Source organism: Platichthys flesus, chromosome 9 (assembly GCF_949316205.1).
Source record: "Platichthys flesus chromosome 9, fPlaFle2.1, whole genome shotgun sequence".
NCBI classification, from domain to species: domain Eukaryota; kingdom Metazoa; phylum Chordata; class Actinopteri; order Pleuronectiformes; family Pleuronectidae; genus Platichthys; species Platichthys flesus.
Window position 1 is genome coordinate 15397476 of NC_084953.1, and position 14595 is coordinate 15412070.

Below are 14595 nucleotides of genomic sequence, written 5' to 3' on the forward strand. Positions count from 1 at the left end.
GGATAGTTAGGGTAAACAGTGTTGCAGCCAAATCCAATACATTTAAAGGAACTGAGGACCACTTCTTCAAACGTAAAAAAACAACCTAAAATGCCTCCATACTAATCATGTGTTGTCATCAAAGTATTGATATTTAATTTCAATTGGAAACGGCGTCGTTTCTCCACAAGCTCCAAGACCTCGTCTGGCAAGTATCACGAGAACTGCAGTTACTGCAGGTTAGTTCTTATTGTAAGCTTTCGCAGACTTAAGCTTGTTGTTAACAGGTTGTAATTGTGGAATATCTTTCGCAGTTGGATCTTTTACTAAGGCATGAATTGCTTCAGCATCTTCCAACACTTGGTCCTCCACCATGGCCATACCAGCTTGACTTTGTAGCCATAGCACTTTCAACCCTGTGTCTATGCTTACTGAATCCAGCCTCTCTTGTATGTTTTTCTGCTTCTCTGGCAGCCTTATCCCTCTTCAGTTTAGCCTCTTTGCTAGCGTATCATGCTTTTCTCTTGGCAGCTTCTGTTTAATCCCAGGCACTTGTCGATGATGCAGATGACTTGCTGCTCTTAGCATTGGAGACCGACTTACTGTTTGTTACCATCTTGACCAATTCAAAGCATCAAAATGCTGCCTTTTCACTGTAGTGCTCTCGCAGTTGGTGTATGGCACTGTCACTCAACACCAAATTTAACCGTTTGCCGATGAAGACAGTCATAGTGAGTAAGTTTGAACGTTCACACCCATTAACATGCTGGTGAAAACTGTAAATAAATCACAAAATATTCAGTGTCTGTATTCAAAATTCAACATTGCAGTGCACATAAAATGAGTTGCATTGCTATTCGATTTTAAAATTGGTATTTTATCTGGAGTATTAACGTGGTGATACACATAATTCATATGGACGTGGTGCCAGAGTGAGGCCAAAACAATACTCCAGCTCAGATTTCACCCCAGCAGGCATGGAGAAGGTGAAGTGCTGCATGAAGGAGGTGAAGAAGAGGAAAAGCTCCATCTTGGCCAGGCTCTCCCCGAGGCACATTCGTTTACCTGAGACGGGTAAACAAACTGAGTCAAGCAGAACATTCTGTCCCATGTTAGGCCGAATTTCAGGGCTAGAGGAAAGGTCAGGGGTCACCAATAGTCAAACATCTCCATTGCTCTGCTGGACCAGAAAAAATGATCAACAATTCCTATTCATTATCTTTTCAGCTTCTCGTGGTGTGTCACTGCAAAATAAAAACAAACTTTCTGGAATGGCATTGTAGTGATCACTGAAGCTCTAACCATGAAGGACCAAGTGATGACCCCTGACCTTTTCCCTGTCTCTATTTTCGAAGGTCCCAGGGTGTGCAAAGGACAGGCCCCTGGTCCCTGACTAACCAGGTAAGGACAGCAGTAAAACAAGTGACGGTGTTGCTCCTCACCTGCAGAGAAAGGCATGAAAGCAGCTTTCTTCACAAACTTGCCCTCCTCGTTCAGAAAGTGTCCTGGGTTAAAGGTGAAGGGCGTCTCCCACTCATTCTTGTCAAACATTACAGAGGTCAGATTGGGAATGATTGTAACGCCCTGGTGAGAGTGCATAAACAAGCAACATGAGATGTGACATGAAAACACAGGTTTTCTTTTATTGCAGTAGTTTTAACCAGTTACAGTCACAATGTCAGAGAGTACCAGATAGATAGATGGATACTTTATTAATCCCGTGGGAAATTCCTGCATATTAACTCTTTAATTGCCACTAAGCTACTTTGGGAGGTAACTGTTTGACCTGTCATAAATCAACATTTAATTCTCTATGGTTTTTAAAGTCTCTTCTTAAAAATGTTATTTTTATAAAAGACTTTACATACTATTGGCATTGGCTCTTATTAACACTGACAACTCCTATTTTATATTTATATATATACATTTTTCTCTGTTCATCTTGCATTGTTTTACTCTCATTGTTTCTGTCTTGGAAATCCCTTTGTTGCAACGCTAAGAGAAGTGCTGTAAAAGTGTATTATCATTATTATTATATTCAGGAAATGACCTTTGGGATGGTGTAGCCTCTCAGCTGGAGGTCTCTGGTGGTGAGATGAGGCAGGCTTAGAGGAACTATGTTGCCCATCCTCTGCACCTCATGGACGACAGCGTAAGTATAGGGCAGGTTGGCACAATCCTCCATGTACGGCAGTCTGGACTGTCCAATCACTCGGTCTATTTCAGCCTGGACTTTCTCTGTGCAACAGGTCATTTGAACCAGTCACAAGAGGACAAACAATACTATCTATAGCTATTTACACATAGTTATTCACTACAGAGTTTGTGAAGGGCACTGGTGATTGCACAATACAGCATATATCAGTAACATGATGTATGGAGGTAATTTGTTGTGAACGGGAAACACTGGTATTGATTTTCTAAAGCAGCAAATTTGTTTTACTAACATTCATATGCACGTTATTGTGTAAGAGCAAACCACTATCAGCTTGGTCGGGGCTCTTACCTTGGATTTCAGGGTTATTCGCCATGTAAAGAAAAGCCCAGAGCAGGGTGCTGGACGTGGTCTCTGAACCAGCCACAAACAGATCGAGGATGCTCATCACCAGGTTCTCCTCGTCAAAACTATCGTCCGCCTGTGCCTTATTCTGAGGATTCAAACAAATGTAGTCAAATCTGTTGGTATAAAAATGCTATCAACTAGAAGTCTGTGTTATGGCAGAAATTCTAAATCTGTCGTAGAGCACAGTTGGAAAAACTTTATGTTCATTCCATCCAGTTCATCTGTATGTACATTTTATGTTGATGTTTTTCATTGAATGAAACTTCATTTTCTTTATCATTTATCAATAAATTGCGATGTTAAATGGCCATAATTACAAACCACATCATAAACATAATAAAACCCAGTAGAGTCACTCACCATCTCATTCAGGTAACAGTCTATGTAGTCTCTCTGGTCCGAAGGATCCCAGTTCTGTTTGTGCTCTTCAAGCTCGACCCTTATAAAGTCCCCCACTTCACTCCAGATGTGCTTGACCTTCTGATGTGGCCCCGGCAAACGTCTCATCAGCAGAGGAAACGAGTTGTAGAGCTGCACAGTAGAACGAGAACATTGAAAAATATTTGCTTTCCATATTTACCAAACTACTTCATATTACAAATCCGCCCTGGTGCAGCCTGTTCCATGTTGTGAAGAGGTTTTCTATTAATGTGAAGACGTGTGCCCAAACAGAGCCACTGGCCTGCTTTATAATGAGAAATATATCACAAAAAAAAGCACATGATAGGTTTTGATCACTAGATATTAAATGTGGTACCTGTGCCCAGATGGAGGCTTCGATCTGGAAGCCTTTTCCTATCAGCTTCAACATTTTCATGAAGGTCTCATCACTGTACTCGAAGCGATGACCAAAAACCAGGAAGCAGATGATGTTGGAGATGGCATTGTTGATGGTTAGGTGTGGATCGAAGGGCTTGCCTACACCATGGAGCAGGAAATTATATCTAACATGCATGTGTTCATTATTAACGGGCCGCTGTGTGGCAACCACTCACCCTTGTTGTCACTGAACTCCTTTGCACAATGTGTAAATTCATCACGGATAACAGGTTCAAGTGACCTCTTGCCCAGTCCAAAATGCCTGAGGGTTGAAAGTGCAAAACGTCTTTGCGGCCTCCAGATGTGACTCTCGCTGAATACGAGACCTAACAGGACATATGCAGAGTTTAACAAACTTCTTTAATATTCAAAAGGAGTGTCAAAATTCATAAAGAGAGCATACTTCGACCTAAACCGTTATTAAAAACCAAAATTATAAAATTTTACCAAAAAGTGTAAATTCAACCTCCCTGGATGATTATTCACAGGAATTGCAATACCAGTGAATTGAATATACAAGCTCTGTGTGTGTTGTTGTTTTGTAAGTGTGGGTGTTCGCGTGCACTGTGACCGCTCACCTAGTCCATTGCATGATTCCACCGGCAGAGGGAGGGCAGGTCGCTCTGCCAGGCTGTCTCCCTGAGTCACCAGAGCTTCTTTCAGAACCTCATACCTATTCAACACCACCATCCACTCAGAGCCCATTCTCAGGCTGAACACGTCCCCATATCTTCTCCCTAACTGTGAGGAGGTTTGAGAGACAAGGTTGAGCATTGATGCTACCTGATACAACAGATACCAGAGGGACAAATCCTATCATTGGTTGACTCACCTCTGTCAGACTCTCGTGAGTCCTGCTGTGGTCCACGGTGAATATGTTGCCTACAACAGGAAGTGCCCAGGGTCCTGGAGGGAAGCTTGCCGGCCGACGGTTCTTGATATAATCTGTGGTGAGGAGGAAAACTGCCAAGAAGAGCAGCAGACTTTTCACATCCCAGTCAACGTAGGATCCAATCACAGAGAAGATGGAATCCATTCTGTAAGAGCTGACTTCAACCGTTCTTTAGACTTCCACTCTCCAGAGACAGCAGGCTGATGTGTTTTTAGACGCCCCCTCCTGTCTGCTGGGAGGCGACAGCTTACTGGACTCAGTATGGTGGCTCTGACAGCTCAACGAACAGCAAGTTAAGAAAACACATGCAAGTTGACAAAACACAAGCAAAGTAAGAAAACATCTTCATCAAGTTCACAACACAACACAACACATTACAGAAACGCGCAGCAAATAGACATACGTGCTGCAAATAGACACACGCGCAGCAAATAGAGAAGAACCGACAACGGCAGTGTTTCTAGAGGACAGCTAAAAGTGATGAACACTGCTGCCGCAGGAGACACAAAAACGTCCAATACACCATACAAATTCGGGTCCACACAGGGTTCGGTCACCCGCGGCTCTGGAGCCGAATGCGGCTCTCAGCCCCTCTGCAGTGGCTGTACTGTACAGTGTTGTGCATATGTTTCGCGAACGCTTAACTTAACGAATCAGTTTTCATATTATTGACGTGAACGTCACGGTGAACGTGAGTGAACGTCAATTTTTTTTTTAATCATCATCGTATCAGGCCCTCATGAAATACCAGGAGCGGGCGAGTGTGTGGCTGTGTGTGCGCGTGTGTGCGTGTGTGTGTGTCCCGGCGCTCCGACCCCGCCCACTCGCTCGGAGAGAACCACAGTGAGCTCTGAGAACTGAAGATGGTCCGATCAAGAGACATGCCGTCTTCTCCTGTTAAACTGAATAAACAGCGCAACAAGCAAGACCCTGTTTGTGAGGAAATGTATTGTCCATAGTGTGCAGGAGTATTAAACCTTTACTATCAAAAGAGACATTTTGCCCCCTCTTCTGAGCAAGTTGGCGGGGTCGAAGCCCAGGGGCCGGTCCGCCCGCTAAACAGAGACACACCCGCATTCGGCTCCAGAGCCGCGGGTAACCGACCCCTGTGTGGAACCGAATTTATATTGTGTATTGGACGTTTTTGTGTCTCCTGTGGCAGCAGTGTTCGTCACTTTTAGCTGTCCTTCTGGAAACACTTCCGTTATCGTTTCTTCTCTATTTGCAGCGAGTTTGTCTACTTGCAGCGCAGTTCACTATTTGCAGCGCGTTTGTCTATCTGCAGCGCGTTTGTCTATTTGCTGCGCGTTTCTGTAATGTGTTGTGTTGTGTTGTGAACTTGATGAAGATGTTTTCTTACTTTGCTTGTGTTTTGTCAACTTGCATGTGTTTTCTTAACTTGCATGTGTTTTCGCATGTTGCTGTTCGTTGAGCTCTCCAAGGTCAAATCTAACACTGATAACTTATTATGTTAACTGCAAAAAATTATCTTTTCCGTGAGAAAAACATATTATTATTATTATAAGAACTGATATGCAGAGAGAAGACTTAAATCACCGATACATGTTACTTGCAGGTGGGTTCACTAAGGTAAGAACTCTAGATACTGAGTTTTATCACTTATGTTGAGTTGCTTGCAAAGGTGGCCAGTTGCAGTGTGCACACAGCACAGCACAGTACAGTAACATGTCAGATATGATCACACAATAAAATTACCAGGTTGCTGAACACATTTTTTTCTTTATTAAACACAAACAATTATCATATTGTTCAGATAAATCCCAACTTCACTCAACTAAAAAAGTCATTGGAAATGCTTTGCAAAAAAATATTTTCTATAACATGAAGGTAATGCATATACCTAAAATCAAAACTGTTCTCAACCTTTACATGTGTATGCTTTGACTAATCTTTACCAAATTTGGTAAAATTACCTGTCATCTGTCAATTTTGAATCAAGACTGATGAATATTTATGTATTCTTCTTGACTCTTTTGTTTTTGCGATGTAAAGTGAACAAACCTTTTAAATTTTAGTTAACAAAAATTTGCAAACTGGTCAGATGGACACAAAACCATTGAGCATGTAGTTTTGAAGAATAGAGTCCAACCCTTATCCAGGAGTACGGTACTAGAGCTGAGACTGTGCGTGGAGGTAAGCCCCACCAGATTGTTCCAGGAGAGGAAAATAAAAAAAAAATCGAACTTAACTTCGCTTTATTACTTTATATATAACTTTTTAATATCCTCAGATTTGTTATTGTGTGCTGGACGTCGCATACTTTTTTAAGTACAGTCTCTGGAGCAAATAAAAAATAAAAACTTTGTGTTCATCCTATCTGGTTTATACGGTGGCCCTGAGAGCTCAACGAACAGCAACTTAAGAAAACACATGCATGTTGACAAAACACATGCAAGTTGAAAAAACACAAGCAAAGTAAGAAAACATCTCCATCAATTTCACAACACAACACAACACATTACAGAAACGCGTAGCAAATAGTCACACACGCTGTAAATAGACACACGCGCAGCAAATAGACAAACGCACTGCAAATAGACAAACGCGCTGCAAATAGACAAACCCGCTGCAAGTAGAGGAGAAAACACAACGGAAGTGTTTCCAGAGGACAGCTAAAAGTGATGGACACTGCTGCCATAGCAGACACAAAAACGTCCAATACACCATACAAATTCGGTTCCACTGTATGGTGCTGAACTTAACAAATATGAAAACTGATTTGTTAAGTTCAGCGTTCGCGAAACATATGAATAACACTGTACTGTACAGCCACTGCAGAGGGGCTGAAGAGCTGTGTTCGGCAGACCCCTGTGTGGACCCGAATTTGCATGATGTATTGGACGTTTTAGTGTCTCCTGTGGCAGCAGTGTCCATCACTTTTAGCTGTCCCCTGGAAACACTTCCGTTGTGTTTTCTCCTCTACTTGCAGCGCGTTTGTCTATTTGCAGCGCATTTTTCTATTTGCTGCACCTTACTGTAATGTGTTGTGTTGTGAAATTGAAGAAGATGTTTTCTTACTTTGCTTGTGTTTTGTCAACTTGCATGTGTTTTCTTAAGTTGCTGTTTGTTGAGCTCTCAGGGCCACCGTAGGGGTTTATCTGTAATGCACATTTTGTAGTGAATGTTTTTTTAATTCAAATGAAAGTGAATTAGCTTTTTTACTTTGCTTTATTATGTATCAATTCAATGTTATATTAAAAGATGCCAATCATTAAAAACATAATAAATGTGATAAAACTCAGTATCTAGTGTCAATCACCATCTGAATCTCATTCAGGTAACAATCTATGTAGTCTCTCTGGTCCGAGGGATCCCAGTTCTGTTTGTGCTCTTCAACCTCTCCTCTTATGAAGTCCTTCACTTGACTCCAGATCTGCTGGTCTCATTAGCAGAGGGAACGAGTTGTAAAACTGCAGAGTGGGACAACAACATATAAGAACATCTCCTAAATATTTTCGATTTACTTAGTGTCCAAACAGATTGCCTGGCATGAATGTTAAGCTGCTCCACAATGGAAAATACACTGCAGAGAAAGAGGACACAGGGGTTTTGATAAGCAGATAAAAAATGGGTACCTGTTCCCAGATGGACCCTTGGATCTGGAGGCCTTTCGGTAACAGCTTCATCATTTTCAGGAACATTTCATCACCGTACTCGAAGCGATGACCGAAAATCAGGGAGCAGATGATGTTGGAGACGGCGTTGTTGATGGGGAGGTATGGATTGAACGGTTTACCTTCACCATTGAGCAGGAAATCATCATTAGTATGTCTTTATATATTATTGTTCATCATAAACAGGCCTCTATGTGTCATCCACTCACCTTTTTGGGAAATTAATTCCTCTGCACAATGCGTAAATTCATCCAGGATGACAGGTTCAAGTGACTTCTTTGCTAATCCAAAGATTCTGAGGGTTGAGAGGGCAAAACGCCTCTGCTGCTTCCAGAGGTTCCCGTTGCTGAAGTTTATGCCTGATGGGAAAGAGTGAGATTAACTCTTCAAAATTAATATAACATATTTTGCACTCTGTGATACTAAGAAAATACATTCAAAATTTCAGATGCAATACACTACGACTAATGTTATCAGGTCTTTAACAATCGTTCAGGTGTACACTGGTATAAGGACAAAAATGAGATTAACATAGTGGGACGAACATGAATCTTCAAATCTTTCAAAATTGTGTTGATGTTTCATGTCCTGTCACCTTGTTTGTGGACTATTTCCACTGTCAGAGGGAGGTCAGGTCGCTCTGCCAGGCTGTCTCCCTGAGTCACCAGAGCTTCTTTCAGAACCTCATACCTGTTCAACACCACCATCCACTCAGAGCCCATTCTCAGGCTGAACACGTCCCCATATCTTCTCCCTAACTGTGAGGAGGTTTGAGAGACAAGGTTGAGCATTGATGCTACCTGATACAACAGAAACCAGAGGGACAAATCCTATCATTGGTTGACTCACCTCTGTCAGACTTTCGTGAGTCCTGCTGTGGTCCACGGTGAATATGTTGCCCACAACAGGAAGTGCCCAGGGTCCTGGAGGGAAGCTGGCCGCCCGACGGTTCTTGATATAATCTGTGGTGAGAGGGAAAACTGCCAAGAAGAGCAGCAGACTTTTCACATCCCAGTCAACGTAGGATCCAATCACAGAGAAGATGGAACCCATTCTGTAAAAAGGTCGACTCAGACTTGTCAAATGTTTTCGTGAGGCATTAGGTTGATATGTTCCCAGATATCTTCCTTCTCTCCTGTTAGGCTGCAGTTTGCTATGTTGTATCTTTACCAACGCATCTATCATATGTACTGGACTCTGACCTCATCCGTTGTGAGTCCGGCATTAATAAGACATGCGTAAATGGAATAGTCAATGTTGCTGCAATAAACAAAAACTTTGTTTCTATTTTATTGTATACATATATCATATATTGTCTCTATTTATATATATATATATATATATATATATATATATATATATATATATATATAGGTTGCGCTTTCGAGGTTACACATGTGAGATTTCTGCAGAGGAGTAAATGAAGATAGAACAAAAATAAATGTGAAGCAGTGTAAAGATTTTATTTCTTCTACTATGTCACTGTAGGTATTTGTTTAATCTAAATATTATGAATAAAGCTATTTTTTAAATGTGAACTTGTTGTCTTTCTCTCCAAGATCGTAGAACATAACGATGAGATAAGACACTGATATGCAGAGATAGGACTTTAATCAATGTTCACGATTCCAATCACTCACAGGTGTTAAATGGGGCGAACACATGTCAGGCTGTTGTGTCTTGCACAACATACAAAAAGAGAAATGTCTTTCAGGCCTGTATTCATGCAAACTGGCACAGGAGTAGATATCCATTAAACAACTGTTTAAATATTATTGTATGCGTTTTAGCTTCATTGTAACAATGGACACTGTTCAGTGCATTAATGGATGCAGTAATATTGCAGTTTTATGCTAAGTGCCTCACAGACATTTGTAATTATATCTTAGTGAGGACACTAATCGGCATAATACATTTCCCTTACCTCAACTTTAACCATCCAAACGAAATGCCTGACCCTAACCCTAACCTAAACATTATTCTGACCCTAACCCTAAAACTAAGTCTTTGAAAAAGTAAAGATGTCCTCACTTTCCAAAAATGTCCTCACTCTGTAGGATCTATGGTCCTCACAAAGGAACACACGTAAAAAGACACAAAAATTGATCAGTGGGGGCCACGTGCTGTAGAGGTGATGCAGTAAATATTATGCTGTAATACTACCTTTCCACACAGGGTGGCAGTGTATCGTTTTGTAATTTTTTAATGACGGGCAGTAGATGATTCTTACATCCAAATAAAATGTGTGACTTGTTAAAGGGATGGGTCACCCAAAAATGAAAATTCACTCTATTATCTACTCACAACTATGCCGATGGAGAGGCAACAATGTTGTTACCCCTGAAACTTCAAATGTGCTTTGTGGAGTCAAACACTTCACCCACTCCTCCGTAGGTAAAGAGGTGACTAGATACTGAGTGCATTTTCATTTTGAGATATAGTATTCCTTTAATCTAAAAAACAGAGGCAATATAGTAACAACAAGTGACAAGTTTGGAAAAACTGCTACTGAGGAGGTGGGTTTGTAGATGTACATGCAACTATTCAAATTGTAATTTTAAATATTGTTTTTACTAATTGAAGTTTAAGATTTAATAAATATTTGGACAGTAAAATGTGCGTTTTAATGAACTCGACGGTAATCTTGATGTGTTTTATTTTGAAAGTGCACCAAGCGGAAAACACTGTGGTGTGTTTCCTGACCCGCAGCTCGTTTGACCGGTCGTGTCCTCCAGCAGGTCATCTCAGGACAGCTACAGTCTAACCATGGTTTTCGAGGAGAAGATGATCACGAATGGAGAGCCCGAGGATGTAAGTAGCTTTTACTGACTCAACACAACTCTGCTCTGCTAGTAACCTTGGGATGTGTGTGCCGAGAAGCTAGCACAACCCGGCTAACTAAGCTACACGAACTGCTAGCTTGTGTTAGCGTTAGCCACCGGAGCCGTCCAGGAATGTGTAGAAACTAATTTGTGTAGCTTCGACGCACATTTATCATCTGTGTCGTTTGTTTACCAGCTAGTGATGAAGTTCATGCTGAAGTGAAGCTGCCGTTTGTCTGATTGTTAGAAGACAAAGATTTAACTGGGTTGGTTTGGGTGTGTGTCTGTTTCAGGAGGAAGAAGAAGAGGAGGAGGAGGATGAAGAGGACATGGTGGTATGTTCATCAAAATACGATACGTGACCCTCAAATTCCCAGTGGAGGACAGGCATTTTGTAGAGGAACAAGCTGGTGTTTGGATCTCTGAACAAGACCTCTTGTTTACGCTCCCTTCTCATGAACACTGAACCAGAGCTTTCTCCACTGCCAGCATATTTTCTTAGGACTTTGGGGGTTTAATCACTCTGAATTAGAAGAAACTTCAAAACTCAACACATATGAAAACCCAGCCTTCAATGATTGAGTCCAAACGCCACAGAGATTTGAGATATCAATCAGCCCATATGCACAAATCACGATTTGCCTCAAGGTGTGCCCTTGAGTGAGGAAAACAAAATTAAGATTACTAAAAAGAAGAATGACCTTAGAGAGACAGAAGTGCAATAGATGTCATGTGTTATAGATTACATTAAAAATATAAATATATATGTACAGCAGTCATGAGAAATGAGGTGAATCAGTGTTTGAAATATTTATACAAAATAAATGGTCTGCCAGAGATGAAGGTAACGGTGATGGCAGTTGTAATGATAGCAGTATTGCCAGAAAAAGTAGTATATGTGGGCAGGTAAAATATTTATCTCAGCAATCTAGTTGTATTCACAATATAGCGGAGGAATCGGAGGAGAAATTAGATCTGGAATCTTGGAGGGAGCAATATTTGGCCAGATTATATTGTAGTATGAGGTAGTCCCAGTGCCTTTACTAGACAGTGAAGTCCAGATTATTATCTGCAAACCCCCAAACGTCAGGATCATTCAGCCTCAAGACGGTGACCCCCTTCTCCAACAAATCGGACTTCAATCTGCTTGTTTCTTGTGCTTGGTTTGGTGTTATTCGGCCGTTTCCCCAAACCATCTGTTTCAAAGGAACTCGAGTCAGGACAAAGCTATGAAATCTTCTGCTCAGAGCTGTTTGGGCTTTTTCTGTGTTCAGGACAGTATTACGACATGAGAAGGGCAAAGATGGAAGGTGGTGCTCATTGACTCTTTTAGTCGTTGTCTTAAAAATGATCTGCATTGTTACCTTGGTCTCATTATGGTATTTCTACATGCATATCCTATGAAGGACAATTTTTATGGTATATTTTCCAAATGCTGTGTGTTACAGGATCCTCTTGAAACGCTGCGACAGAAGTGTGCAGAGACAGAGCACTGCGTCCACACTCAGCAGCGTCTGGAGCAGTGCGAGACCAGAGTTGGCTCTCGGTCTGCAACTGTGGAGGAATGCACTGAGGAGCTGTTTGACTTCCTGCATGCTCGGGACCACTGTGTAAGTGAGACATTTGCCATTTAGGGTTAGATATAATATTACGACACAAAGCAGAAGATATTCAAGAGTAGGTTTTTGTTACCTTTGTTGTAAGGTTCAAGTAAAGTCTCCTTTTCGACTCATGGGCATTACAGATTTTCCACAGCTTGTCTTTATACTTACATTACAGGTTCTCAGCACTGCCCCCTTGAGGTTGACAGCACTTATAATGATAAAGTTGCACTTCACAGATGTTGGGATACAGTTCCTCATAGAAATCATAAAAAGAAACTGGTCTTCACATATTATTTTAGCTGAGACGTTAGTGCTCACCAACACCAAAATAATACAGGAAGTGAACTTTCAGCCACATGGAGCAGCCAAACACATTTTACCCAAGAAATAAATACAATACAAGCTAAAGCTACAAGCTATTTCCATTGCCTATTTTGTTTGACAGTGTCTTCTTATAAACTGCAGAATTCTAGATTTTTCAAATCCACTTAAGGCTCTTAAAGTTAACCTACCTTCCACTGTATGTTTACATACATAAATGACCTTATGTCCTCTCTCTCTCTCTCTCTAGGTGGCACACAAACTGTTCCACGCTGTCAAATGAAATGCTTCCTGATTGTCGCTGGCTGATGACATTCTTCAAATATTGTTTTATGAGGAGAACATGGTTTTAAATACATCCACGTGTTGATCTGCTGTATTTTTTGACTTTAAATGTATATTATACTGTATCTGCCCATGTGAAGAAACAAAGTATTTAACAAGGTAGTCTGAGTCAACATTTCATTAAAGTAGACGGCTGGGAAAACCTTAACCGATGGCTTTGTGAATGTTTTTGTAATGCTGAAACAACTATTACCTTTAGAAATTAACAATTAACAATTTGATATAGTTTAGCTATCAATAGATACACCAGTTTAGCTGTTTACCACCACAACATCTGAACAAAATCCTATATAGTGGGTTATTATGTTGACATGAAAAAGTTCAGGCTGTAATCTATAATAAACATTACGTTCATGTCACGATATAAACGTAGCAAAATAAACCAACAAGTAAAATAGATTTGATTTTTTTTATTGGTCCAACATAAAGGCCTGAGGCGTCACTGAAGATCATGGCCTCCTAAGCCTTACTTAACTGGATCTCTGCTTGATGACTTGCCAAAACTTTGTATTTTTGCAAGATATTGCATCTAGGACTAGGTCAAGGTAAATTTGTTATTCTGTGTACAAAAATACAGAATGAGGTTGAGTTTAACTGTTAATCTAAGGCCTATAAAGTCCATTTGGGAAGTCAAAATGATATGCAGGAGAAAAGTTTTAGTGTTAAGGGTGGGGTTCACCAGTTGACCCTCACTCCCTACAGGGGCTTCTGCATCTGTGTCCCAGTTACCCCTCAAGATTCAGTACGTTATTCACTTTGGAGCCACAGTATAAGTTGAGCTGCAGGGCCGACGGCCCAGACACAGCCAAGACCTTTATCATGTTGACCAGTACAAAGTTCAATAAAGGTAAGATATGGCACAGCAGGCAAACAGCCTCCAAATAACATTCTCGACAACAAGAGAATGATTCACAGGTCTTGTTTTTACCAGCTCGGATTAGATTTCCAGCACAGAGACATAACGAAAGGTGTCCAGACTGGCTGTTCAAGTTTGGCGAGAATTGCACTCACTCAATGTCGTCTCTTGAGCACTGACTCAAATTACAGACAATTATGTTAAATGAAAATCAACTTTACCCCATAAACGAAGTTGTGAGGTTACCGCTCAGAAGGCCATCATTCATTCTGGATTACCTTGAGAAATTCCACAGCTTCATTTACGGTCTCGTTCAATGGCTCTGATTAAGCTCACATCATCATTAAATCTTAATTAGACATTCATTTCATAACGCATTCCAACTCTTTTCACCTCTTTGTGGACAGGGGTCATGGAGGTTCTCTCCGGTTCGATACACAAAATACAGATTACTTTGGGAGAGAAATTTAAAAGATGATGCTTATTTTTTTAAAGCAAGTTTGTAGGATTACAGCTTTTCCATGTTTGTTTACAAATATGATACTTAAATTGTATGTATTGTTTTTTATTTACCTAAAGGAAGGAGGGTTAGGTGAGGGGTATTCAGCTGCAACATTCATCGACCACTAGATGTCACTAAATTCTACATACTGAGCCTTTAATATAACTATATTTACCACATGAAATGTGACTGAACAAGAGAGAAGTAAATGTTCAGTAGTGTTGATGTATTCTAAACTTAATCCACAAGCATCTACC

The 14595-nt window shown here is 40.8% G+C and overlaps 2 protein-coding genes and 1 pseudogene across 2 annotated transcripts in view; 1 reads left to right on the forward strand and 2 right to left on the reverse strand.

Moving 5' to 3' along the window:
- The window catches only part of LOC133960228 (cytochrome b-c1 complex subunit 6, mitochondrial), a 90363-nt gene extending 77235 nt beyond the window's left edge, over window positions 1-13128 (forward strand). Inside the window, exons 2-5 of the mRNA XM_062394690.1 lie at window positions 10621-10699; window positions 11004-11045; window positions 12159-12320; window positions 12886-13128. Of these exons, the coding sequence (XP_062250674.1) occupies window positions 10655-10699; window positions 11004-11045; window positions 12159-12320; window positions 12886-12918 (282 nt within the window). The 5' untranslated portion in view covers window positions 10621-10654 and the 3' untranslated portion in view covers window positions 12919-13128. The remainder of the gene's footprint in view (window positions 1-10620; window positions 10700-11003; window positions 11046-12158; window positions 12321-12885) is intronic.
- On the reverse strand, window positions 763-4448 carry LOC133960227 (cytochrome P450 2J6-like). Its single transcript, XM_062394689.1, has 9 exons — window positions 4194-4448; window positions 3940-4102; window positions 3538-3687; window positions 3300-3460; window positions 2903-3073; window positions 2486-2627; window positions 2030-2217; window positions 1422-1563; window positions 763-1044 (listed from the first exon to the last, which is right to left on the reverse strand). The coding sequence occupies exons 1-9, from the start codon at window positions 4395-4397 to the stop codon at window positions 869-871; spliced, it is 1497 nt and encodes a 498-aa protein (XP_062250673.1). The 5' UTR covers window positions 4398-4448; the 3' UTR covers window positions 763-868.
- Window positions 7513-8942, reverse strand: LOC133960819 (cytochrome P450 2J6-like; annotated as a pseudogene).
- Window positions 13129-14595: the final 1467 nt, after the last annotated feature.

Bases quoted from the DNA above. Each gene is read 5' to 3' on its own strand.
- LOC133960227 (XM_062394689.1), bottom strand. From the start codon at position 4,397: ATGGATTCCATCTTCTCTGTGATTGGATCCTACGTTGACTGGGATGTG. The intron at 2,218-2,485 runs GTAAGAGCCCCG...CCTGTTGCACAG, and splicing joins GAATAACCCTGAAATCCAAG to AGAAAGTCCAGGCTGAAATA. The intron at 1,045-1,421 runs GTGAGGAGCAAC...TACCCGTCTCAG, and splicing joins TTTCATGCCTTTCTCTGCAG to GTAAACGAATGTGCCTCGGG.